The 24,536-nt window shown below is 39.6% G+C and overlaps 2 protein-coding genes across 2 annotated transcripts; one reads left to right on the top strand and one right to left on the bottom strand.

Moving 5' to 3' along the window:
• The first annotated feature begins 2,008 nt into the window (after positions 1-2,008).
• LOC111909942 (probable CCR4-associated factor 1 homolog 10) lies at positions 2,009-3,400 on the top strand. The gene is made up of 2 exons (XM_023905733.3): positions 2,009-2,236; positions 2,407-3,400. The coding sequence occupies exon 2, from the start codon at positions 2,434-2,436 to the stop codon at positions 3,259-3,261; it is 828 nt and encodes a 275-aa protein (XP_023761501.1). The 5' UTR covers positions 2,009-2,236; positions 2,407-2,433; the 3' UTR covers positions 3,262-3,400.
• A 132-nt stretch (positions 3,401-3,532) lies between these two features.
• On the bottom strand, positions 3,533-22,430 carry LOC111909944 (cytochrome b561, DM13 and DOMON domain-containing protein At5g54830-like). The gene is made up of 3 exons (XM_052770416.1): positions 19,367-22,430; positions 19,232-19,281; positions 3,533-3,659 (listed from the first exon to the last, which is right to left on the bottom strand). The coding sequence occupies exon 1, from the start codon at positions 22,260-22,262 to the stop codon at positions 19,533-19,535; it is 2,730 nt and encodes a 909-aa protein (XP_052626376.1). The 5' UTR covers positions 22,263-22,430; the 3' UTR covers positions 3,533-3,659; positions 19,232-19,281; positions 19,367-19,532.
• Between the last annotated feature and the right edge of the window lie 2,106 nt (positions 22,431-24,536).

Below are 24,536 nucleotides of genomic sequence, written 5' to 3' on the forward strand. Positions count from 1 at the left end.
TTCTTACAATGATCGTTACGGTGTGGAGGTGCATTCACTACCGATGAAATTAAAGAAGCAATATGGGGTTGTGGGAATGACGAATGTCCTAGGGGATTATTTTGTGTTTGTGAGGTATGGGGTTTGAATCCCGACCACATGCCTATACCTTTTTCTTACCTAAACCTGCTTGATTTTTTAAGTAATTAGAGGCACTTTATATTATATAAATTAGTTTATAGATATTATACAAAATTGCAATAGAGTTCAACGAAAGGGTAATTTCCCTCTATCATTGTCAACATTACACCTCATTTGCCACACAAGCTTTCAAGATGGCAAGGTAACCGAAAAATATTTGATTGACCATTTGACCTGATAAAAAAGACAAATTTGACAGAAGTCAGTTAGATATTAATATTAGGGATTAATAAACATAAATTTAGAGTTAGGGTAAAACACAAACTGTTATTATTTATCAAACTTAAGGAGTTTTTTTGTGGCAATACCCCTTAAAGGAAGAAGAGTTTTAAAACGTGGTTTTCAAATAACCTATTTTTGGCTCAATGGTAACCGAAAAGAGTATGTAGTATGTAGTGACATGACGTCTTATGTTAGATTTCAAGTAGTTGTCAACTTTAAATGTTGCCAATATTTCTTGTTTGTTAAACTCGTACTAAGACCTACATTTAATCACCGATGATGAAAGAGTAAATTTGTGGAAAAAGAATAATAGAGGGAAGGGTAGGTGGTGGAGGAGATGTTGGTGTCCATTTTATCTTTATTTTTGTTTTAATTACAAGGTAAATCTCCAGAAAAGTCATAATATTTTAGTCAAATTTATGAAAAAGTCCCAAACTAATTTTTGTTTTACAGAAAATCACAGAATACCTGCTAAAACTTCGAAAAAACCCTTTTCAGCTGGTCTCACATATTTAGTTAGTATTCTGTCCCTTTTAATTAGTTTGATCAAAATTTTGGTACGTTTCTGAAAATTATCCAATAACCAAAATATTGAAACTTTTCTAAAAATTACCATGAAATTAATGGATATTATTATTAACAAATAATTCATTAACATAACAAATATTTTTATTACAAACAAATGAAATATATTTGTTACTAATTTCTAGGAATAAAATGGTGGACTAAGCACTTCTTTATTGCTTGTTGGTCACTTTAAACTTTCTACGTTCCTCCTAAGCATCGTTGTGGGAATGATGGTGAGATATACTCATTGAGTGTTCCTTTAATGTTGATGTTCCTATTATGTTGTTAAACCTAACTACCACAACATCCATACATCACATGGCGACAACCATTGGCTAACACACATCCATCGAATGTGAAAAAGTGAACCGTGAATGACAATTTATATGGAAACAAATGAAGGATGATTATCTATTTAAATTGTCATTCAAAGTTTACTTTTCAATCTCGATAGATGTGTGTAATTCATAGATGTATGTAATTCGATGGTTGCCATTAGATAATATATGAATTTTAGGTGGTAGTTAGATTAAAAAACATTTTAACATTTTAATACTTTTGGTCATTCCGTCTAAATTTTTATATTTGACATAAAAAAACACACAAAATGTTACGGGGAAAGCATGGGCTTTCCTCCTGGTTGAAGGTAAAGGTCGTCGTTGATGTCTTTTTTAGTTTTGACACTATACTTTACCTTATATCGTTTCCCCACTTAGAGGGTGTTTGGATATGGAAAAAAATGTCTGCTTATTGCTTATTATTTATTCTCACCACAATAAGCTAATTTAAGTGTTTGGATAGGATGCTTAAAAAATTAACTTATTGCGGTGGGAATAAGTTAAATAAGCTGATTTTAATAAGCAAGGAGGTAATGCTTATTGATTATTAGTGATTTTACCCATATAAGCTGTTTTGTTTGCCAAACACTTCAAATATTTATTGCTTATTGCCTATTACCACCACAATCTAATCCAAATACATTAAAAAAAAAATGTTTATTCCCATCTCAACAAGGAATAAGAAGCAATAAGGCTACAAACTTATTTATCCGAACACCTCTTAAGCCTATCCAAGTCGATTCCAGGAGCTTTCCAACCCACCCCCAAACTTCGCCCCGTCTCTCTAGCTCAGCTGGAGGAACTAGGAAGGCTCCATCTCTTTCAACCCTTTAAATCAAGAAAGAATCGTCGATTAAACACTTCGAATCTAGAAACCAGAAACGATTTAAGTGTTCACAACTTCAAGATCTCTTCTCAAACCCCAAAAGGTAACATCTTTTTGCAATCTTGAAATTATATACGTATACCCTTTAATCCTGTTCTCAATCTTCAAGATCTATTATTATCGAAGTTTTTAGATTTTTCACTGTTTCTATTTCTGGGTTTGAGCTTGAAATTAGGGTTTTCGTTTTTTTTTTTCTTTTTCTGGGTATTGCAGATCCAGCTGGAAAATTGTCGATTCAATATGTCTATTTTGCTGCCCAAAAGCGATTCCGTTGAAATCAGGGAGGTATGGGATTATAATCTTGAAGAAGAGTTTGCTTTGATTCGGGAGATTGTTGATGATTACCCTTATATTGCAATGGATACTGAATTCCCTGGTGTTGTGCTTCGCCCTTTGGCACAATTCAAGAATATAAATGACTACAACTATCACACATTAAAGGATAATGTTGATATGTTGAAATTGATTCAATTGGGTTTAACATTTTCCGATGAGGATGGAAATCTTCCCACTTGTGGGATTGAAAAACACTGCATTTGGCAGTTCAATTTCAGGGAATTTAATGTTAATGAAGACATCTTTGCAAACGATTCCATTGAGATGTTGAAACTGTGTGGGATTGATTTCCAAAAGAATACAGAAGAGGGTATTGATGCAAATCGATTTGGGGAACTTTTAATGTCATCTGGGATTGTTTTGAATGGTAATGTTTGTTGGGTGACTTTTCATAGTGGGTATGATTTCGGATACTTGCTTAAGCTATTGACACGAAAGGAATTGCCTGAATCTCAAATGGGGTTCTTTAATTTGATCAGGATTTACTTCCCAATCATTTATGATATCAAACATTTAATGAGGTTTTGCAATCATCTTCATGGTGGTTTGAATAAACTTGCAGAGATCTTGGAAGTTAAAAGAATCGGTGTTTGTCATCAAGCAGGATCCGATAGTTTGCTTACTTCTCATGCTTTCAAGAAATTGAAAGAAAGTTACTTTAATGGATCCACTGAGAAGTATGCTGGTGTTTTATATGGTTTAGGTGTTGAAACGGAGGTTCAAAATTACTAAAATTTAAGTTTTGTTTTCGGTTAAAAAATGTTGCATCTTTAGATGTGTTTGATCATGTTTGAGTATTGTATATTAGTGTTCAATAACAAGCTTTAAGATTTCAATATATATGGTCCCACCTTTGTGTTTCTTGTTTAAATTGTTTGTATGGACAGTTTTGAATCATTGATGTAGAAAGATATACAGGGTATAATATATTAGGCATATGAAGTGAAATATTGCATTTTTTTTTTGAAATAATTTCAATTCATAATCAGCTATAAAACACAATAAAAAGCTGAAAAATGATAATGTTAAGAATAACATATACGAATCAAGTTTTGTGTACAAGATGCAAAACAGCCTCCATTGATGTTTAATCTCTGCTCCAAGAATCATCCCTTTGTAATGAAAATGTTCTACATGAAAAATACACCACACAATGAGCATCATGATGTAAGAGTCATCAAATGGTGTAGAGAGAGAGAGAGAGAGAGAAACAATCTAACAATGGATTAAATCTATATAAAAACCACAAGAATATAACTTGGTGTAACAGTTGATTAGAATGCAATTTTGGGGGATAATTTCTATTACACTCCAACATCAAAACATTGCAGGTTCAAGATATCTATCAAGATTAGCAAGAACAACATATAATCATGCTATAGAAAAGATCGAAACACATATTTCTCCTTTCGGTCACTTTGTTCCATCAATTATGCCAAACTGCAAAAACACTACTTATGTCGATAATGTGTAAACTAATAACAATTTAAAGAGAAAACGGCTAGAGTTTAAATATTGAAAGAAAACTATAAAAAGACAGAACGTACAATAAGTATATAAATAGGAAAATTATCTACCGTTAACCAAGCTAAAGGCCTGAACAAAAAGCACAACATAAAATAAGCCCTAACTAATTTATAATGCTAACAGATAAATGTTTATGGTCTCACTTGAACAAGAAAACACACATGCACTTTAGTGATTTTCTTAATTTTGTGTGCTAGGCGTTTGAGTGCCCTATTTCATTATCACAGAGTTTGTGCAACCCAAATTGTATAGGGTTGAATTATTTCTTCAAGAAAGTGATTCCAATGTGATTATTCAGATTATCCAAGTTTTCTTTTGACACTATTAAACCTTTCAATCAACTCCAACAATCTAAATTTAGTGACTATCATGACGGAATTCAACAAGTTGGTTGAGCTTGAAGGAAATGGCTTCTAGATATGGCAAAAGAAAATGTACTTCTTCCTTACTGCAATGAAGTTGTGTATGTGTTGGAGTATCCCCATGTCGGAGATCATGGAAGGTGAACCTCTTGAGGCAACATGACTAGGGAGCTAGTGAGAGGATGATGAGTACAATAAGTTATCTTAGTATCTAGTGTAATTGTCAAGTTGCCATCTTATTAGAAAGCATGTGTTCATACACAAAAAGGAAGAGATGCCTTTGGTACAAATAGTGATTCATTGGAATTCATCCCGACACAAGAAATGACAAACCTAAGAAAAAAGATATTTCCGAGTCGCTTTACAGAGAATATATTGGACGAAGGGATTAAGGGAAAGGTGGTTTTAGACAAACCTAAGTAACACAGTGTGTTGGATATGTGGCAAATCCTTTGACTTCAATTATGATTGTCAATTAACCAAGGCAAGAATGGTTTCGGAAAAACAACGTTACCAACAAATTTCTTACATATCATATATCCCTATTATAATAAAAGAATAGTTTTATTCTCCTTTTGACATGTGTCACCATATTCTGCCTCCTAATTAATGCATATTTTATTATTCTTTTGTCATGTGTCACCCTATTATGTCTTTTAATTAATACATGCCACTTGTCAACCTATTGATTCTCCATTTCAAATTTCAAATTTTAAATTTCTTACTCTAATTACATTAAATTAATAACATTAGAATAAAAATTAAAATAAATTTAATACAAATTATAAAGTGATATAATTTTACGTATTTATTTAAATCAATGATTATAATTTTATATAATTAAAAAAATCTCTTAATTAATAATTTATTTAACATAAGTAATTAATAATTTTGAGTTTTACTATAAAAGTTTAATTAATTTTATAATCGTGATTCCCACGGGTTATAAACTAGTTGATAATAAATGGCTTTGTGGATTAACAAAAGTGGAACAAGTCATGTATGCAAAAATAAAAAAATGGTTCAAGGCATATGAAGATATGTCATAACAAGTGAAATACTCTATCTCTCTCATTCTTGGTGAAGGATTAATGGTATTAGAGTTTAGCCCTGAAAAAAAATCTTGATCTTTGCTATGCACATGTTTCAACGATTAGGAAAGATTTATCTTTTGGAAGTTTGTTGAACAAATGTGAGTGTGGTTTATTTGAGGAATTTGGATATTTAAGTAGTAGCGCGGTTATGCCAAATCATAGTAATAATCTTTATACATGCTTCAATTTATATGACAAATCCTAATATTGTTGAGCCTTTTCTTTGGCATGTTCGTTTATACTACGTTTATTATAAGCACTTGTTTGAAATGCCTAAAAGTAATTTTATTCTAGCTTTTGACACTAATTGGAAAGTACAAAAAATAAATGTTATCTACAATAACTAGGCAAGCTTAGGTTTTGTTAAAGCGAGAGACCTATGTGGTTTACATACCGACTAGTCTTTAGGAGACAAGAACTATGTTGTCACATTTATTGAAGACCATACACCGGTTTTGGTATGTATCTTACTACATGCTAAAGACAATACCATAAATAAATTTAAGGTTGTATAAAATGAAGTTGAGTTGCAACAAAGTAACTTAATTAAAAGACTTCACACCCAAAGCAATGGAGAGTATTACGATCCAATGTATGTTTAATCGTAGGCTTAATACGCTTAATACATGATACTTCGAATCCTTAATTCCTTATACACAATAACAAAAGGTGTGCCAAAGATGACAAATAGAGTTCTGAAACAGTTAATTCCATATTGTCTTATTCGGGTTTGAGTGATGATGGGTTTTAGGGAAAATCCATGTTAATGACTTGCTATTTTTTAGATACAGTTTGAAACAAAAGAAACATTGTGCCTTTGTATTAATTTTGTAGTTAACAGAAAAACAAATTTGAGTTATGTTTGAGGTTATGGATTTAAGATGGTCGTAACACCAATCTGTAACATCCGGGACCCTAAGGTACAAAAATCCATTCTTTTATTTTGCATTATGAGGGTCCTCATGACGTGAGATTTTGGGGATCATGTCGTGAGTGACCATTGACCTATTGACCCGTGTTTTTGGAAACTCACGATGTAAGGCATAAGGCCTCACGATGTGAGCGCGACTTAATGACCCAAAACCCTAATTTTCGGGTATTTAATTGAATGAGAGGCTAGGTTTATCCATCCTCAACCTCTCTCACCCTCTAAGCCTCTGGAAAACCTTAATCTCGACCCTCTTGAAGCTCTTAGGCATTTTTGAGATCTTTGAAGCATTCTTTGGTAGTTTTTAGCTACTTGAAGTGGAAGGAGACCTTGGTTGAGCAACCTCTTAGTGTTTTGGCTTCCACCTTGCAATCTCTTGGAGCTTTTGGACCATTGTAAGTCATAAGTCTTGGACCTTTTTACCTTTTTCATTCTAGATCTAAGTTATAAGCTCCTTTTTTCATGGTTGGGTGAGATTGCTTGCATGGGTCCATAAAGTTGGCAACTTTATGAATCATTGACTCATTCTCTTTAACATAGTCTTTGGATCTGAGTTTTGGTGTAGTTTAGGACTCCAAGTTTGAGTCTAGATCTCATTTTTCCCCACTTTTGGTCTAGTAAGAGTTTGAGCCATGCATTGGACATGCATGATTGAAAAGCCACAATTTTTATCATCCTTTGGGTAAAGGAAGACCCCCTGGAAAGCCCCAAGTTATGGCTGTAAGGATTAAGATCTTATTGTTTTAAGCTCGTCAGTACAAATCTCACGAGGTGAGGGTTAGGGTCGTCACGATGTGAGAATGTTAGCCATCCCGTCTATTTTGTCCATATTAGGCCACAACATGACTCAAGGTTGGGTCACGACGTGAAGGAGACTGGAATCTTCTTGATGAGTTGAGTTGACTCGCTGAGTCGGGAATGAGTCGAGTTGGTCCCCACGACGTGACCAAGGTCTGCTCATGATGTAAGCACCTATTTTTGGGGTTGGATCGTTGATTTTAGGCCCATGATGGGTTTGGGCCTAATTTGGAAAATTAGGCCACGTTTGGGCTTTAGGTGATCATTTTGGATAGCTGGGTTGGGTATTGGCTTTGTGCTAAGTTAGGTAAAGAGTAAAAATAGTCTTTTACCCGAGTTTAGACTCCTAGTGTGAGTCGGGATCCAATTATTAATTGGATGTTATTTTTATTGATAGTGTGGAGATTTCAGCGGGCCAGCAGTTAGAGTATTATTTGTGAGATTCAGTAGTCTAAGGTGAGTTTCCTCACTGGGTGTAGCAGATCCAAAGCACCAATGCTGACCCACGATCTGTTATGCTAGAATACTAGATGTCTATGCGACTCTTGTATGTGTATGTGCTTGTATGCTTACTGGGTGGGGCCTGATGGTTATTATGTATCCTATTACCTTGTTATGCTTATATGATTTTTATGTGGGCGGGGCCCATTATGCGAGTTCGGGTGGGGCCCATTATATTCAGTGGGCGGGGCATGTTATGCGAGTACGGGCGGGGCATGTTATGTGTTTAGTTATGTATGATATGTGGTATTGTGGGTAACTCACTAAGCTTCGTGTTTAACGTTTTCAGTTTAGGTTTCAGGTACTTCTGGTGCAAAAGGAAAGACCTTAGGGTGATTGTAGTGCACACACGATATAGTTCCGCATTTTCATGATAACTATGATAACTTGTGATGTTTTGATACATTTGATCTTTTGAGGATTATGTTGATGTTTTGGGATAATGTTTTATTAATTGAAATATGAAATTTTTGGGTCTTATTTTTGGGACGTTTCACAATCAAACAAAAAAAATTAGTGAAAGAGGTATATATTGTATTTAATTTTATAAGTAAAGCATTCCACGACTTATAATGGTTATATTATACAGTCTATGAATCTATTTCGGTTAATACCGTAATAGAATCAGGAGATGCAATTTTTTATGAGACGTGGTTTCAAGTAAAAGCGGAACTAACAAGGAAGATGACTAAAAATTTACTCCTAATGAGTCCCTCTACAACCATATGAGCCAAATGAAAGGAAAGCAACATCATTTGTTCCTAATTTTCAACTATAAGGGATCCTATAGACTATAGATGAGGTTACTTCCATGTAATCATATTGTGTTTGTATATTGTATATACGCGGTTCCAAAAAGATCCAATGAGGCAGTAGACTCTGAAGATGTTGCTTTCTACAAAGAGGCAATCAATGACGAAAGCCATCACGGGACATAATACTTGGGTATTATCAGATCTTCCATGTAGTTGCAAATCATTAGATTATAAGTAAATCCCTAAAGGAAGATGAAACTTGAAAGTACAAAGAACTATATAAGTTCAAGGCTTGAGTATCTTTAGCAAAAACTTTGAATTGGCAATTTCTATGTATATAAGCTATGATAGCACGAATCTCCACTATTAGATTTCAACTAGACTTGGAGGCTATTGATAATCGATTGATTCACCAAATGAACATCAAAACAACATTCATGAATGGTGACATAAAAAGGAAGTGTATAATAATCGGTTTCACCATAGGTAATAAAGAACATGACAAGTGTAAGTTAGGTTAAATCTCTATATGAACTTAAACAAGCACTTAACAATGACATCAAAAGTTTGGTGAGGTTATCTTGTCGAGTGGTGTTGTTCCACATAGATTGGATAAGTGTGCATAAATTAAATTTAGTTAGTCTACTAATAAAGTAATCATTTGTTTATATGTTGATGATAACTGTTATTCAGAACAAACCAAAGACAAGTTGTGTAACAGCCCGAAATCCAGGTATTCTTCTTTTGGCCTTGCATCTTGGTTAAGTTGATGATTTAGGGTTTCATGGTAGGCGAGTACGCTGGGCGTACAAGGTGTACGCTGCGCGTACTCGCGCGCCTCATTTGGACGCGTTCCCCCTTAGGTACGCGGGGCGTACCCATGGTTACGCCCGGCGTAACTCATTCAGACCCCAAACCCTAATTTCCTTTGGAGGGGCTATAAAAGGAATGCGTGGCTGGACTTCTCAGCCACCATCCCTCAGAGTGAAACCCTAAAAAGAGTGTACCTTCGTTCTTTGGCCATTGTGTGTGTATTCTAAGCTTGGTGGTGCCATTCCAATGTTGCAAAGGAGAAGAAGAGCTTGTTGGAGAGGCTAGAAGTGGTGCTCAAGTGTAGATCTAAGCTTTGCAAGGGTTAAAGCTTCATTTTCAGGTAAAAAGTTCGGATCTTGTCACTTGGTTCATGTTATATGCTTAAGATGTCATTTTCTAGGGTTTAAGTCCCAAAGGTGGAGACTTTTGTGCAAATGACCTCCATAAGCTTAGATACTTCATATTTCTGATCTATTGGAGTTGTAGACTCATAAAAATGCAATCACCATGCATGAGATCTAGGCCCTTGAGTTGGAATAGAGTGATGTTATGAAGTGTTGGAGCCTCTACAGCCATGCCAAGGCTTAAAGGTCTCGACTTTATGGGTATAGACGCATAAACAGAGCCGGATCTAGAAGTTGGAGTAATGGCTTAACCGATTAAGACCAGAAATGAGGAATGCTAAAGTCTGATGGTTATGTTGGGCGTAACTTCAAGTACGCGCAGCGTACTGGGTGGAGACCCCGATCCATGGGTTGGCGATGTACGCCCTGCGTACTCGTAGGGTTGACTTTTGTTGACTTTTAGGGTTTTGGTCAACATGAGGACTTTGGGTCAAGGAGGGGTAAAATGGTCTTTTACCCTCTGAGGATTAGTGTTAAGGGGTAAAAGTGTTGTTGTGAAAGTCTTTGAGTATTAATATGATATTTTATGATTAAGCGAGGTAGAGTCGTCGTTGGACTTTGGGAGATAGCGAGTACGCGAGATCTTAGACTTCCCACGAGGTGAGTCTTCTCACTATACGTACCTTGAGTGGTATTCTGAGTTGACCAGAGGGTCTTATGTGCTATGTATTAGATTATGTGTTATATTTGAGATTTTATGCTATGTGTTGTTTTTATGTTGTATGACTATATAGACCGGACCGGAGGGTCCAACGATTCAGACCGGGCCAGAGGGCCTAATGAGCTATGACCGGACCGGAGGGTCCAACGAGCTGCGGGGCTGGAGGGTCCTGCTGAGACATCTTGACCGGAGGGTCGGGTTAGCCTTGAGAGGCGTATTTGTGGTATGTGGTATATTGGGGAACTCACTAAGCATTATGCTTACAGTTGTTGTGTTTGATGTCTCAGGTACTAGCGAGGACCGTGGGAAGGCGACGGCTTGACTCGTACACACTCATACCGATGGAGTTCACTTTTGAGAGATCTTGAGAATTTGTTTTGAAAACAGTGTTGTTTCGGATTTGAAATTGTGATGTGATATACATTTTGTGGTTTTAAAAATTAAAAATTTAATTGGAATTTTACGTTGTTACAAGTTGGTATCAGAGCCTTGGTTTGAGGGATTCCGATGCACCTTCGGGCGTATTTGAACTCAAACCGAGGATTTGAGAAATTTTACAACCAAAACTACAAATTTTCTAAAAAGAAAAAGAAGTTTTGGAAACGAGCAAAGTGGATGGTGTGTACGGTCAGCCAGCGCCCGAACGGTGAATCCCCAAAATACCCTTACATTATATGTTATGAGTTATGAGATATTGTTTTATGCATGATAGAGAGGCTAGGTATTCCTATAAGGACTAGAGTGGCCTGATTTGTGATACCTTAGCCTACGAGATTACTGCTGCTATGAGATACTTTGAGAGTGAGTAGGTAGCAGTGAGGAGCTCATGATAGGTCTACTGAGGGTAGCCAATGCATAGCGAGAGTAGAGTATTTACGGCTTGGGATCCTAGGAGGAGGACTTGGATTGTATATTGATTCGATGTGGACAATAGTATTGGGCCCGTACTATTGAAAACACCGGATTGGTGCACAGTCCAAGTAAGAATCCTTGGGGATACCAGGAGTGAGGATGTTTGAGTTATCGAGTGTGAGTATACTCGAGAATATCCCTGATATTTCTTATGTTGTATTTCAGAGGTTGAATATGGTCGGGACACGCCATAACCCCGAGAGCAGTGGGGCGAGCGATGAGGAGATCCATCGGATCATCCATGAGGAGGTGGCTGCTGCCATCAGAGCCGAGATTCCGGAGATGTTTGGGTCTATTAAGACCACACTGATCGAGACGTTTGACGAGCGTTACGCTGCTTTGACTGATGCTGCTGTTGCTGCAGCCACCGCAGCTGTTGCTGCTGCGAGACCCCAGGGTGGTGATTCGTTGCTGTACCGAGAGTTCAACAACACGAAACCACCGGAGTTCGATGGTACACAGGATCCGATCGCCGCTATGAGGTGGATCTCAGACATGGAGGGGTGTTTCTATACGTGCTCGTGTCCGGAGCACTTGAGGGTGCGATTCGCACTCAACCAGCTTCACTTGGGGGCGAAGGACTGGTGGAAATTCGTGACCGCGAGCTATTCTACAGCTGAGCTGACTGCAGTGACCCAGGAGAGGTTTACTGCGATGTTTCGTGACGAGTATGTTCCCCAAGTGGAGAGGGAACGTTTAGCTCAGGAGTATCTGACCCTCAAGCAGGGGACAGAGTCGGTGACAGTGATTACGAGGATGTTTCATGAGCGGGCGCTGTTTTGCCCGGAGTTGGTATCCTCTGAGCAGGCTCGCATGAGCCGTTATCTGAGTATTTTGAGGAGGGACATCCGCGAGTTCGTGGCGAACTCGACTTATCAGACATTTGCCGAGCTCTAGGCAAACGCCAGGAAGAGGGAGATCGAGCTTGAGACACAAGCGAGGGAGGAGACTAAGTTGCAGAGGGGTGATCGGCGACCGGCACAGTCGCAGCCGGCCGCCAAGCGGCCAAAGCCCGCTGATTCGAGGACAGGCAGTTCGAGGGGCCGCGCTTTTGGGAAGTGCGGCAAGAGCCATGACGGGCTGTGCAAGACTGGGGTATGCTACAAATGCGGGAAAGAAGGACATTTTGCGAGGGACTGTCCGAAGGGGTTCTCGGTTTGCTTCCATTGCAACCAGACCGGCCATCGGAAGGCCGAGTGCCCCTAGCTTCAGAGATCAGCGTAGGGATCTGCACCTGTGGTTCGAGCTACCGAGACCCGACCAGTGAAGGCCAAAGCACCGAAGGCTAGCGGGAGAGCCTTCCAGTTGACTGCGGAGGAGGTTCGCGCAGCACCAGACGTCGTGGCGGGTATGTAATCTTTATCTATTTTATGTTGAGTTTATGTTATTGTAATTGCTATATGTTATGCGTAGGTACTTTTTTGTGAGTTCTGTACCTGCATTGGTTTTATTCGACTCAGGTGCGAGTCGGTCTTTTATATCTTTGGCTTTTAGTCGGCACATTAACATTCCGAGGGAGGCGTTGAGTCGACCTCTGCGGGTTTCCATAGCAGATGAGTGTGAGGTATGTGCTACCGAGGTGATACGTGGATGCATGCTGGAGATATTCGGGGTGGAGTTCCCGATTGATTTGATTCCGATCGCTATGGGGGATGTTTGTGTCATAGTGGGAATTGATTGGTTGAGCCGTTTTGGGGCTGTCATAGATTGCGAGCGTCAGTTGGTGACGATCCGAGATCCTAGTGGGGGAGCGCTGACGGTTTACGGCGAAGGGACTCGTGGTGGTTCGGTTTTCTGTTCGGCCGCTAGAGCGAGGCGGAGTTTGCAGCAGGGCTGGAAGGGGTTCGTAGCCTACGTGACAGATGTGCGAGAGGCCACTGGGAGGCCAAGTTCAGTGGATGAGGTGCCGATAGTGCGTGAGTTCCTGGACGTGTTTCCCGAGGAGTTGCCAGGTGTGTCTCCCGAGAGGCAGGTGGAGTTTCGTATCGATTTGGTTCCAGGGGCTGCGCCTATCGCTAAGGCGCCGTATCGGCTAGCACCACCAGAGATGCAGGAGTTATCCTCACAGCTGCAAGAGCTGTTGGGGAAAGGGTTCATCCGTCGCAGTAGCTCTCCCTAGGGAGCGCCGATCCTTTATGTCAAGAAAAAGGATGGTTCACACCGGATGTGCATTGATTACCGGGAGTTGAACAAGTTGACGGTCAAGAACCGTTATCCGTTACCGAGGATCGACGATCTATTCGATCAGCTGCAGGGGGCGTCTTGGTTCTCCAAGATTGACTTGAGATCGGGATATCACCAGATGAGAGTTCGGGATGAGGATATCCCGAAGACGGCGTTTAGGACTCGTTACGGGCATTACGAGTTCGTGGTGATGCCATTCGGGCTCACCAATGCACCAGCGGCATTCATGGATCTCATGAACAGGGTGTGTAGGCCGATGTTGGATCGATCAGTCATTGTATTCATTGATGATATTCTGGTGTATTTCAGGACCAGAGAGCAGCATGAGGAGCATTTGAGGGAGCTCCTCGGAGTTCTGAGAGCAGAGAGGTTTTTTGCCAAATTCTCCAAGTGCGATTTTTGGTTACGGGAGGTCCAGTTCTTAGGGCATCTCGTTAACCAGGATGAGATTTTGGTTGACCCGGCCAAGATCGAGGCTGTGATGAGTTGGGAGGTGCCGAGGTCACCTACGGAGATCAGGAGCTTCTTAGGGTTGGCAGACTACTATCAGAGGTTTATCAGAGATTTCTCCAAGATCGCCGTGCCACTTACCAAGTTGACCCGGAAGGGTGTTACTTTCTCGTGGGGTCCAGAGCAGCAGACCTCGTTTGAGACCCTTCGCCAGAGGTTGTGCGAAGCCCCTGTGCTCGCACTACCGGAAGGGGTGGAGGATTTCGTGGTGTACTGTGACGCATCGATATCGGGGTTGGGAGCGGTGTTGATGCAGACAGGGCATGTGATCGCGTATGCATCGAGGCAGTTGAAGCCTCATGAGACGAGATATCCCACCCACGATTTGGAGTTGGGGGCTGTAGTGTTTGCCCTCAAGATCTGGCGTCACTATTTGTATGGGGTTTGGTGTACGATATACACAGACCACAAGAGCTTAAAGTACTTGATGGATCAGCCAAACCTGAATATGCGCCAGAGGAGATGGTTGGATGTGGTGAAGGATTATGATTGTGAGATCCTGTACCACCTGGGCAAGGCTAATGTCATAGCCGACGCTTTGAGCCGCAGGTCGGAGAGCCCCCCGATCTGAGGCATTTGTATGAGGTTGACGGTGATGACTCCGGTATTGGACTCCATCCGAGGGGCCCAGGCTGAGGCTGCGAGACCAGAGAACCGAAAGCGGGAGCGGGTTGTTAGGCAGGTGTCGGAGTTCGTTACCGATAGTCGGGGGCTTATGACGTTTCAGAGTCGGATTTGGGTACCGTTTGTGGGCGGGACGCGTACCATTTTGATGGAGGAGGCTCATCGTTCGAAGTTCTCGATCCATCCCGGGGCTACCAAGATGTATTTGGACCTAAAGGAGTATTGGTGGCCCTGTATGAAGAGGGATGTTGCTTGGTTCGTCGAGAGGTGCCTAACTTATCGCCAAGTTAAGGCCGAGCACCAGCGTCCGCATGGTAAGCTGCAACCGTTGGAGATTCCCGAGTGGAAGTGGGAACAGGTTACCATGGATTTTATCACCAAATTGCCAAGGACTGCGAGAGGAGTCGATGCAATTTGGGTGATTGTGGACTGGTTGACGAAGAGCGCTCATTTCCTTGCTATCAGTGAGAGCTCTTCTGTTGAGAGGTTGGCAGAGTTGTATGTGAGGGAGGTGGTATCGCGGCATGGGGTTCCATTGTCGATTGTTTCAGATCGAGATGTGCGATTTACTTCCAGATTTTTGAAGAAGTTCCACGAGGAGTTAGGTACGAGGCTACATTTTAGTACCGCATACCACCCACAGACGGACGGACAGAGCGAGCGTACGATTCAAACGCTTGAGGATATGCTCCGAGCATGTGTTTTGGATTTTGGAGGGAGTTGGGACACCTATCTACCCTTGGCAGAGTTTTCGTACAACAACAGCCATCATTCGAGCATTGGTATGCCACCTTTTGAGCTGTTGTATAGGAGGAGATGTCGTACCCCTATTTGCTGGGGTGAGGTAGGGCAACGCGTGATGGGTAGTATGGAGATAGGGCTTCAGACGACTGAGCAGATCCGGCAGGTCAGGCAGAGGTTGTTGACTGCTCAGAGTCGCCAGAAAAGTTATGCGGACAGGCATCGGTCCGAACTCGAGTTTCAGGTTGGTGACCTTGTGCTCCTAAAGGTCTCTCCTTGGAAAGGGGTGATACGATTCAGGAAGAGGGGCAAGTTGGGACCCCGGTACTCTTCTTTTGGCCTTGCATCTTGGTTAAGTTGATGATTTAGGGTTTCATGGTAGGCGAGTATGCTGGGCGTACAAGGTGTACGTTGCGCGTACTCGCGCGCCTCATTTGGACGCGTTCCCCCTCAGGTACGCGGGGCGTACCCAAGGTTACGCACGGCATAACTCATTCAGACCCCAAACCCTAATTTCCTTTGGAGGGGTTATAAAAGGAATGTGTGGCTGGACTTCTCAGCCACCATCCCTCAGAGTGAAACCCTAAAAAGAGTGTACCTTGGTTCTTTGGCCATTGTGTGTGTATTCTAAGCTTGGTGGTGCCATTCCAAGGTTGCAAAGGAGGAGAAGAGCTTGTTGGAGAGGATAGAAGTGGTGCTCAAGTGTAGATCTGAGCTTTGCAAGGGTTAAAGCTTCATTTTTAGGTAAAAAGTTTGGATCTTGTCACTTGGTTCATGTTATATGCTTAAGATGTCATTTTCTAGGGTTTAAGTCCCAAAGGTGGAGACTTTTGTGCAAATGGCCTCCATAAGCTTAGATACTTCATATTTCTGATCTATTGGAGTTGTAGACTCATAAAAATGCAATCTTGGTCGTGAACATTGCACCATGCATGAGATCTAGGCCCTTGAGTTGGAATAGAGTGATGTTATGAAGTGTTGGAGCCTCTACAACCATGCCAAGACTTAAAGGTCTCGACTTTATGGGTATAGACGCATAAACAGAGCCGGATCTAGAAGTTGGAGTAATGGCTTAACCGATTAAGACCAGAAATGAGGAATGCTAAAGTCTGATGGTTACGCTGGGCGTAACTTCCAGTACGCGCAGCGTACTGGGTGGAGACCCCGATCCATGGGTTGGCGATATACGCCCCGCGTACATCAAGCAGTACGCCCCGCGTACTCGTAGGGTTGACTTTTGTTGACTTTTAGGGTTTTGGTCAACATGAGGACTTTGGGTCAAGGAGGGGTAAAATGGTCTTTTACCCTCTGAGGATTAGTGTTAAGGGGTAACAATGTTGTTGTGAAAGTCTTTGAGTATTAATATGATATTTTTATGATTAGGCGAGGTAGAGTCGTCGTTGGACTTTGGGAGATAGCGAGTACGCGAGATCTTAGACTTCCCACGAGGTGAGTCTTCTCACTATACGTACCTTGAGTGGTATTCTGAGTTGACTAGAGGGTCTTATGTGCTATGTATGAGATTATGTGTTATATTTGAGATTTTATGCTATGTGTTGTTTGTATGCTGTATGACTATATAGACCGGACCGGAGGGTCCAACGATTCAGACCGGGCCAGAGGGCCCAATGAGCTATGACCGGACCGGAGGGTCCAACGAGCTGCGGGGCTGGAGGGTCCCGCTGAGACATCTTGACCGGAGGGTCGGGTTAGCTTCGAGAGGCGTATTTGTGGTATGTGGTATATTGGGGAACTCACTAAGCATTATGCTTACAGTTGTTGTGTTTGATGTCTCATGTACCAGCGAGGACCGTGGGAAGGCGACGGCTTGACTCGTACACACTCATACCGATGGAGTTCACTTTTGAGAGATCTTGGGAATTTGTTTTGAAAACACTGTTGTTTCGGATTTGAAATTGTGATGTGATATACATTTTGTGGTTTTAAAAATTAAAAATTTAATTGGAATTTTACGTTGTTACAAGTTGATTTAACTAACAAATTTTTGTCATCAAGATTCTCCATGAAAGGAAGAAGCAGATATGATCCTTGGAATTAAGATCATACATTATAGCAAAGGAATTTCAATTACACAATCTCATTATATTGAGAAAGGGCTTAAAGAAATTCAGTTGTCCAAATTTTTCTTTGGTTAGGACTCCTATGGATAAGAGTGAGAAGCTTATGCCTAAATACGAGAAAGTGGTATCAAAACTCGTATATTCAAAAGCAAGTGGTTGCTTAATGTATGATGGGAGCTTAAATAACTAGTTATACGATGAGTGCTTAGTAGGTTCACTAGTAACTCTAGCAGTCATCATTGGCTAGTTATACGATGGGTGCTTAAATAACTCAATAAAACTATGGATTGTGGTTTGTCATATGTCCGATTTCCTTTGACTACAAATGCAAGTTGGATTACCAAATACCAACGTAGAAGATTTTTTCTCCTAGGAGTGGTTGGGCGTTCTTTCTTCAGAGATGCCATTTCATTGGTTTCTAAAAGGAAAATGTGTATTGTTAATTCAACAATAAAGTCAAAGTTTACAGCCTTTGTTGTCTGTAGTAAAGAGACAGAGTTACTAAGAAACTTAATCATTGATATTGCACTACGCTTGAAACCGATTTCACTTATTTCTATATATTATGGTAGTGATCCTAGTTTGGATAAGGATTATAACCAAGTGTATAATAGCATGTCTCGACACTAAGTGTTAGAAATAGCCCAGTGTGCAAGTTGATGACACACGACCTGATTTTCGTGGGATTTGTTCTAACTCAAAAGAATATGAAGGGCACTTAACGAAGCGGTTATCTAGAAATAGGGGATTTGATACACAAGTCGGTAATATAGATGTGGCTAAAGCCCATTTGAAATCTCTAAGGGTGGGAAACTCAATTTTCCTCTAATAAAATGCCAGGCGTTGAATTCAATGTGGAAGCCTTACACGTAGCGACTGGAACACACTTGTTTACATCATCCCAAGATATGTGCTTGAAGGGTCGGACCATCAAGTGCAAGTGGATAAGAGATTGATTTTTTTTCTTAGTAGTTCTTTTGATAAAAAAAAATACATGTTTACATGCATGAATAAAAGGATTACCTACAATCTGAAGTTTTGCCGCATTAACGGGCATGGCTTTGGATGCCTCATGAATGAATAGGTACACATGGCTTATAATAGGGTCAGATATCAACATTGGAGTAGTGTAGAAACTTCTATATATTATCATCTTCAAGAGTGGAGTAAACGCTCATATAATTAGATTTAGTGTCATAACATTTGGTGTGATCGGGATTAACTTGAGGCCTGACAGATTTAGTATCTAGTATAATGTGAGTTTGGAGGTGTGAGTATACCCTCGTATAATTGGATTTATCCTAAGATGGCATGGATTTCTAGCAAACTGACAATGGGATCAAGCATAGGGCAACAATGGTATTAACAGATCCAATGAATTCATCTAACTTTGTTGGCGGATATAACAGCTCGACTCTTATGTCAATTCGTCAATTGCACCCAAAACTACCATCTAACTACTTCTAACCACCAATTTCTACGTTTATCCAATTGGCATGAAAAATAATATTTATATTCTCGAAAATCAGTTTTCATACTTGAGAAAGAAAACACACATAGACTTTAGTGATTCTTCAAGTTTTTGTGTAGAAAACTATCCAAAAATGGTTTGTGCAACGAAGGCGTATATCTTTGAATTGTTTATCGAGGAAAGTGAGTCCTACACGATCGTTAAGATTATCCAAAGTTTCCTACTGATTACTCTTAATTCTTTAAATCAACTCCTCCAACACATATTCCATAGAAATACAACCAGCATGAAAAGCATATTTACAAGTAAAGAGTTATCAAGGACCAAAATAGTTACCTGGAGATTTAGAAGAAAATTGACCTGCAACAGCACAAATGCATACCAATCTGCAAGAATATCAAAAACCAAATAGAAAAAGTCAAAGTTTTGCAGTATTAGTAAGATCTTAACTAAGGTAATAAAAAACAGTACCTGAGTAGCATCGAAAACCACACTACATATCATTTTGTCTCCAGAGAATGGAACATCATTCTATGTTGACCCTAGAAGCCTTCCAAGAACAAATAATGGCAGTTTGCATCAATGAATTAGAAAAACAAAACCTGCTAAAAACGCCTATTTTTTTTATATAAAAATCCTATCTGCCCAAAGGTTCCAGCTGAATTTCCTTTCTTATTGAAGAACCCATAATTCTTTCCATATTTCCTTCATCTATCGTGCTTGGACTTAAAAGATCAGTTTCCTCATCTTCACCATCACCCAAAACAAAATTACCTCTCCCTCCACTTCTCTCTCTTACACTCCTTCCCCGAACATATTCCAAGTATAAAACACTAACAACACCCACCAAAACCCAAATCACCAAAGCACAAGTCAACCCCTTAACATTCTCAGCATTATATCTATCCCCTAAATGCTTCAACCCAGTAAAAATAGAAATAACCCCAATACAAACAGCCAATTTTCCAGCATAACCATGCATATATTCCCAAACTACCCTTTGGCGCAATGGTTGTTCTCCATCAGGAGCTTCTTTAGGTCTAAAGTACGCGTTAATCGGTTGTATAAAACCCAATATTAAAGTCAAGATTCCAAATTTGACATGTAATGAGTTAAGATGTAAACCCCGAACCTCAGCTGCAGCAAAAAGAATCCCAAGGAAAGTAATTGTCAACCCTGAACACTGTGAATAAACATGAATCTTGAACCAGAAATCACTATTAAAATTTTTCATATATCGAGCAGCCAAAACGCCACCTGGCAGAAACATACCCCATGCAAGAAACATCATGAACCCATGCACAGCTAAAACAGGTTTTAAATCCTCATCAGCTTCAGCTGAACCACGTAAAAGTGAAACCCTAACTGCTTTACTACTTGTGCTTGAATGCATATTACTATCAGTCAAATTATCTGCTGACCATTTTGTCCCCATTGCCCATATCACTTTAAGAAGAGACGTGGGCTCCACAATGTTTTTACATTCCACCTTTTTATCTCCATCACATTCTGGCTTCAAAGGTCGGGAGAATTCTAGAGTTATGATTCCTTGTTCGTTTTTGCATCTTACATATGTCAAGTTTTCATTTGTGGGATGTATACTTTGTACATTATTTCCATCAATCCAATACGTATTCACACGTCCAGTTCCATTTCCATCAACCCATCCCACATAGGCAAAACTATTCTTCATTTTTTCTCCAAATGCAATAGCAAGATACCCGGTTTTCTTCTCACTTCTAGCTGCAATAGATATCGATTTCTTTGAAAGTGTCCAATAGAATGTAACTTGTTGATCATCTAAGAAAACACTGTTGTTATACATATCACTAAGCCCTCCATCTACAACTTCTATTTTCCACCCCATTTTTGGGGTGTAAAGAGATTGATAGTAGATTTCATTAGGAATATTTCGATCGGGTGACCATTCTAACTCTTTCGGATTTGATTGTACTCCATGTGCCATTTGTCCACCTGCATAAACCGTTTCTGATACGTTTCTACTCATTGCATTTCCACCAACTGGATCAGAAGTGATGTAAAATGCCACATTATGACCAGCTTGTATTGAGAACTTTACAAGAACACCCCTTTCAATTCTCAAAAGAGGTGATTGTTTCTTGTTAATGTAAAGAACCTTTGAAGGGTTTGGTGGATTTGGGTAATGTAAAGCTGGACCTAAAGTAACAACTAGTGGCTCGTTTTTTTCGGCTATTACAAGATCTTGATCTTGTTTGTTTTTGGCATCAAGTGGGCCCGAGCATTCGTTAACACTCTCTGAGATATTAACATCAACATGACCATAAGTCTTGCCATGGTTTTCAGGAAGGTAAAGAGGTTGGATGGAATCAGGTGGCCTGATTGAACCTAAAGCCCATATACATGTCATGTTCTTTTTTAGATCTACATCCCAATCGTAGTTTTTGTCAACAGATTTTATTGGTCTTTGATATCGAATAAATGAGACACCATCTTTCCTATGTCCATAAACCAATATTGTGTTGTTGACCTTTTCATCATTATGATACAAGATGTCTGGACAAACACCTTCAGCTCTACCATTCTTGTTTTTCATACATGCACTATACTTAGTGATATGATAATCATCCACAAAAGGCATTCCTTCTTCGGTAATACCAGTCACTGCCACGTCAGCATCAAGCATATAATCTTTTTTGTTGGACGGATCTGCCCATCCAAAAGCCATATAGTTTCCAATATCAATTGCTCCCTCCAGTCCGATATCAATCACATTATCATCTTCTCTCAATGTCCACCTTAACCTATAAGTGTCTGATAAAACTTTACAATTATCAAACATAGTAGGCTCTCCATCAATCTCAACAACAGAACTTCCAGTAAAATTAATGGTTGATGGGGCAGGGGCAGGAGCAGGGGAGGGGGAGGGGGAGGGGGATTCGGTCATTTCCTTCAACATCAAATGTCCGAAATCAGAAGCCATTGATTTCTTCCAAACAGATACGACCTTGATATCATCCCAAGTAACATTACTCATCAAAGTAACATTAAAGCTATCATTTTTATAAGTAGTTGTGTTGAGTTTTTCATCAGAGATAACAAACCCAGATGTTAAATTCTCATAATTATCGCCAACAGCACCCCACCAATAAACATCGGACCCCCCAGAGAGCATATCGAATTTGCTAACCTTAAAAGAACAATTATCAATTATACTAAAATACCCTCTTAGCTGATGCTGAGACATAACGAACTGGCTTGTGAAATGAAGTAAAGACGTGTTGGTTTTGGGACAATTGTGGCTCGAATCGGGATCAGATACGGAGAATTCGAACAGGTATATGAGAAACCCCAATGAAATTATTAATAAAGATCGTGCATTTCCCATTAAATCGATCAATATTATGAGATATCCAATGGATTTTAAAGATAGCAGACAAACGAATAAGGGGGATAGAAAAATAGTGGTGGCATTGGCAGATTACCGGTAATGATCGCCGGAGATTGGTGATTGGACGTTGGCCGTTGAGAGAGAATGACAAATTGAATGAAGAGTTCGCCGTTAAGTTTTGTCTGTTTCCGGTGCATAGTTTGCTTTTCATCCCTTATTTATGTAGCTTAGCCAAAAAGTTCCCTTAATAAGATAATGATATAGGCTATATGGCCCGCTCAATGTTACGGAACTTCATATGCTAAGTATGCGTTTTTATAGGCCAATGCTATAAGAGCACTTTTAGACTTTTAGTGTGGACACTTTTACGGAGCGTTGAGATTTAGAACCGCAAAATCGGATCGGAACCGGAACTTCATATGCTAAGTATGCGTTTTTAGGTTGTTTAATATTAGAAAAAAATAGAAAGTGTCTTGCATTTTAGGTTTGAGTATATAATACACACAGAAAGTTGAAATGAAAGATGGGGGAGATATTAGAAAAAATAGAAAGGCTCTTGCATTTTAGGTTTGAGTATATAATACACACAAAAGTTGGAATGAAAGATGGGGGAGGGAATGATATGATGCCGACATGATAATGAAAGATGAAAAGATGAGTATAAGACATAATATTATAGTAGGTGAGAACACATCTCTACATTGGGGTGTGAAGACTTGACATTAATAGCCGGAGAGAGAATATACCCTTGATCAAGAGAATGATTCTTGGTGGAAGTATGCTCCCTAAGAGAATGCTCCATTGAAAAAATGATGTTAAGTCTTAAATGCGTTAGAGCATTTGACTAATGTGCTTCTAGGAATCAAAAAGCGTTGTCAAGAAGGAGAAACTGATGCAAGGAAGGAGAAAGCGATGGCAGTAAGGAAAAAGTGTGCTACTTGAATAATGCGTTGGGCACTTGGTAAATGTTTTGAGCACTTAGTAAAAGAGTTGGGCACTTGTAACGACGTTGTCGTGTTGCTGAATGCGCCCTTGGCCTTATAAAGGAGCTGCCTAACTTCTGAATGCACTCTAACAATAGCCGGAGAATGCGTTAGTGGAGCTAAGATGGTGTTGTTGGTTCTTGAGAATTTGCTCCTAGGTGCATGGTCGCGGCCATGCACATCCCTCAAGCTTGAAGATTCTAGAAGTGTCCATATAACGTCTTGCGATTGGTTGGATACCGTTTAGGGCCTAATTAATGATTGTCTTTGCCTATCAAAATTAGTGTGTTCCTATCCTTGCCAATAAATAGGCTTATATCCTCATCAATATTCATTCTAGTGTGACATCCCCAAATTTCACGGTCAGAAAAAACCGATTTGTTTATGCTTTATTTTAAAATCAGAGTAGTCATTTAAAGAAAACTGTTACGGAATTTGTTCCTAGAAAACATGATAAGTATACTATCAAAGCATTTTCGAAGAAATGTATTTTATTCATGTTAAAACATTTGGGATGTCATGGTCAATACAAAAACATAAGCATAAACAGACCTTATTTACACTAGTGATTTACATCTCATTTAATCTCTCAGTGTAATATAGCTTCATATCGATACCTGTGATACAAATATATTGAGTGGGTCAGGTTTGGAAACCGGTGAGCACATAGGGTTTTCAACCCACAATAATATAATTATTATGTTTAATCATCAATTCATAATACAAGTATCGATTAGATCATCAAACAATTAACCCAATTACCTATCCCCATTATATTCATTTAATCTTCCCTAAAGATATTATCCTAATGGTCATCTCCTATATCATATTTACCTCTCATCTCCTTACATCTCATTTCCTTAACTCGATCATCATCCAGTCGTTGAGGTTGTCTCTCCGTGTTGCAAAATATGCATGTGAGGATTTTCTCCGAATTTTGTACTTTAGGTTCACATACAAAGGTTTACCTAAAACTGCTTTTGGATTAGAAAATTTGAAGACTAAATAAACCCCATAAACGACGTCTTGAGATAAAGGTTTAGCTCTTGTCTTGATTTTAATCTTTAGATTCAAAATATCTAACACCTCCGCTACAACCTGAAACCTGGACATTTTGCAACATATAATGCTTGTCATTTTTTATTAGTAATGCCTTTAGTTTCCCAGAAAGATATATATAGCAATATATAATTTAGTTGATCTAAGAATGGTGTATATTTACAAGAAAAATATAAGCACACACACACATACTGACATACATAAAAAAAGAGAATGATACTTGGATTCA

The sequence above is a fragment of the Lactuca sativa genome, chromosome 1 (genome assembly GCF_002870075.4).
Source record: "Lactuca sativa cultivar Salinas chromosome 1, Lsat_Salinas_v11, whole genome shotgun sequence".
Lineage (NCBI taxonomy): Eukaryota > Viridiplantae > Streptophyta > Magnoliopsida > Asterales > Asteraceae > Lactuca > Lactuca sativa.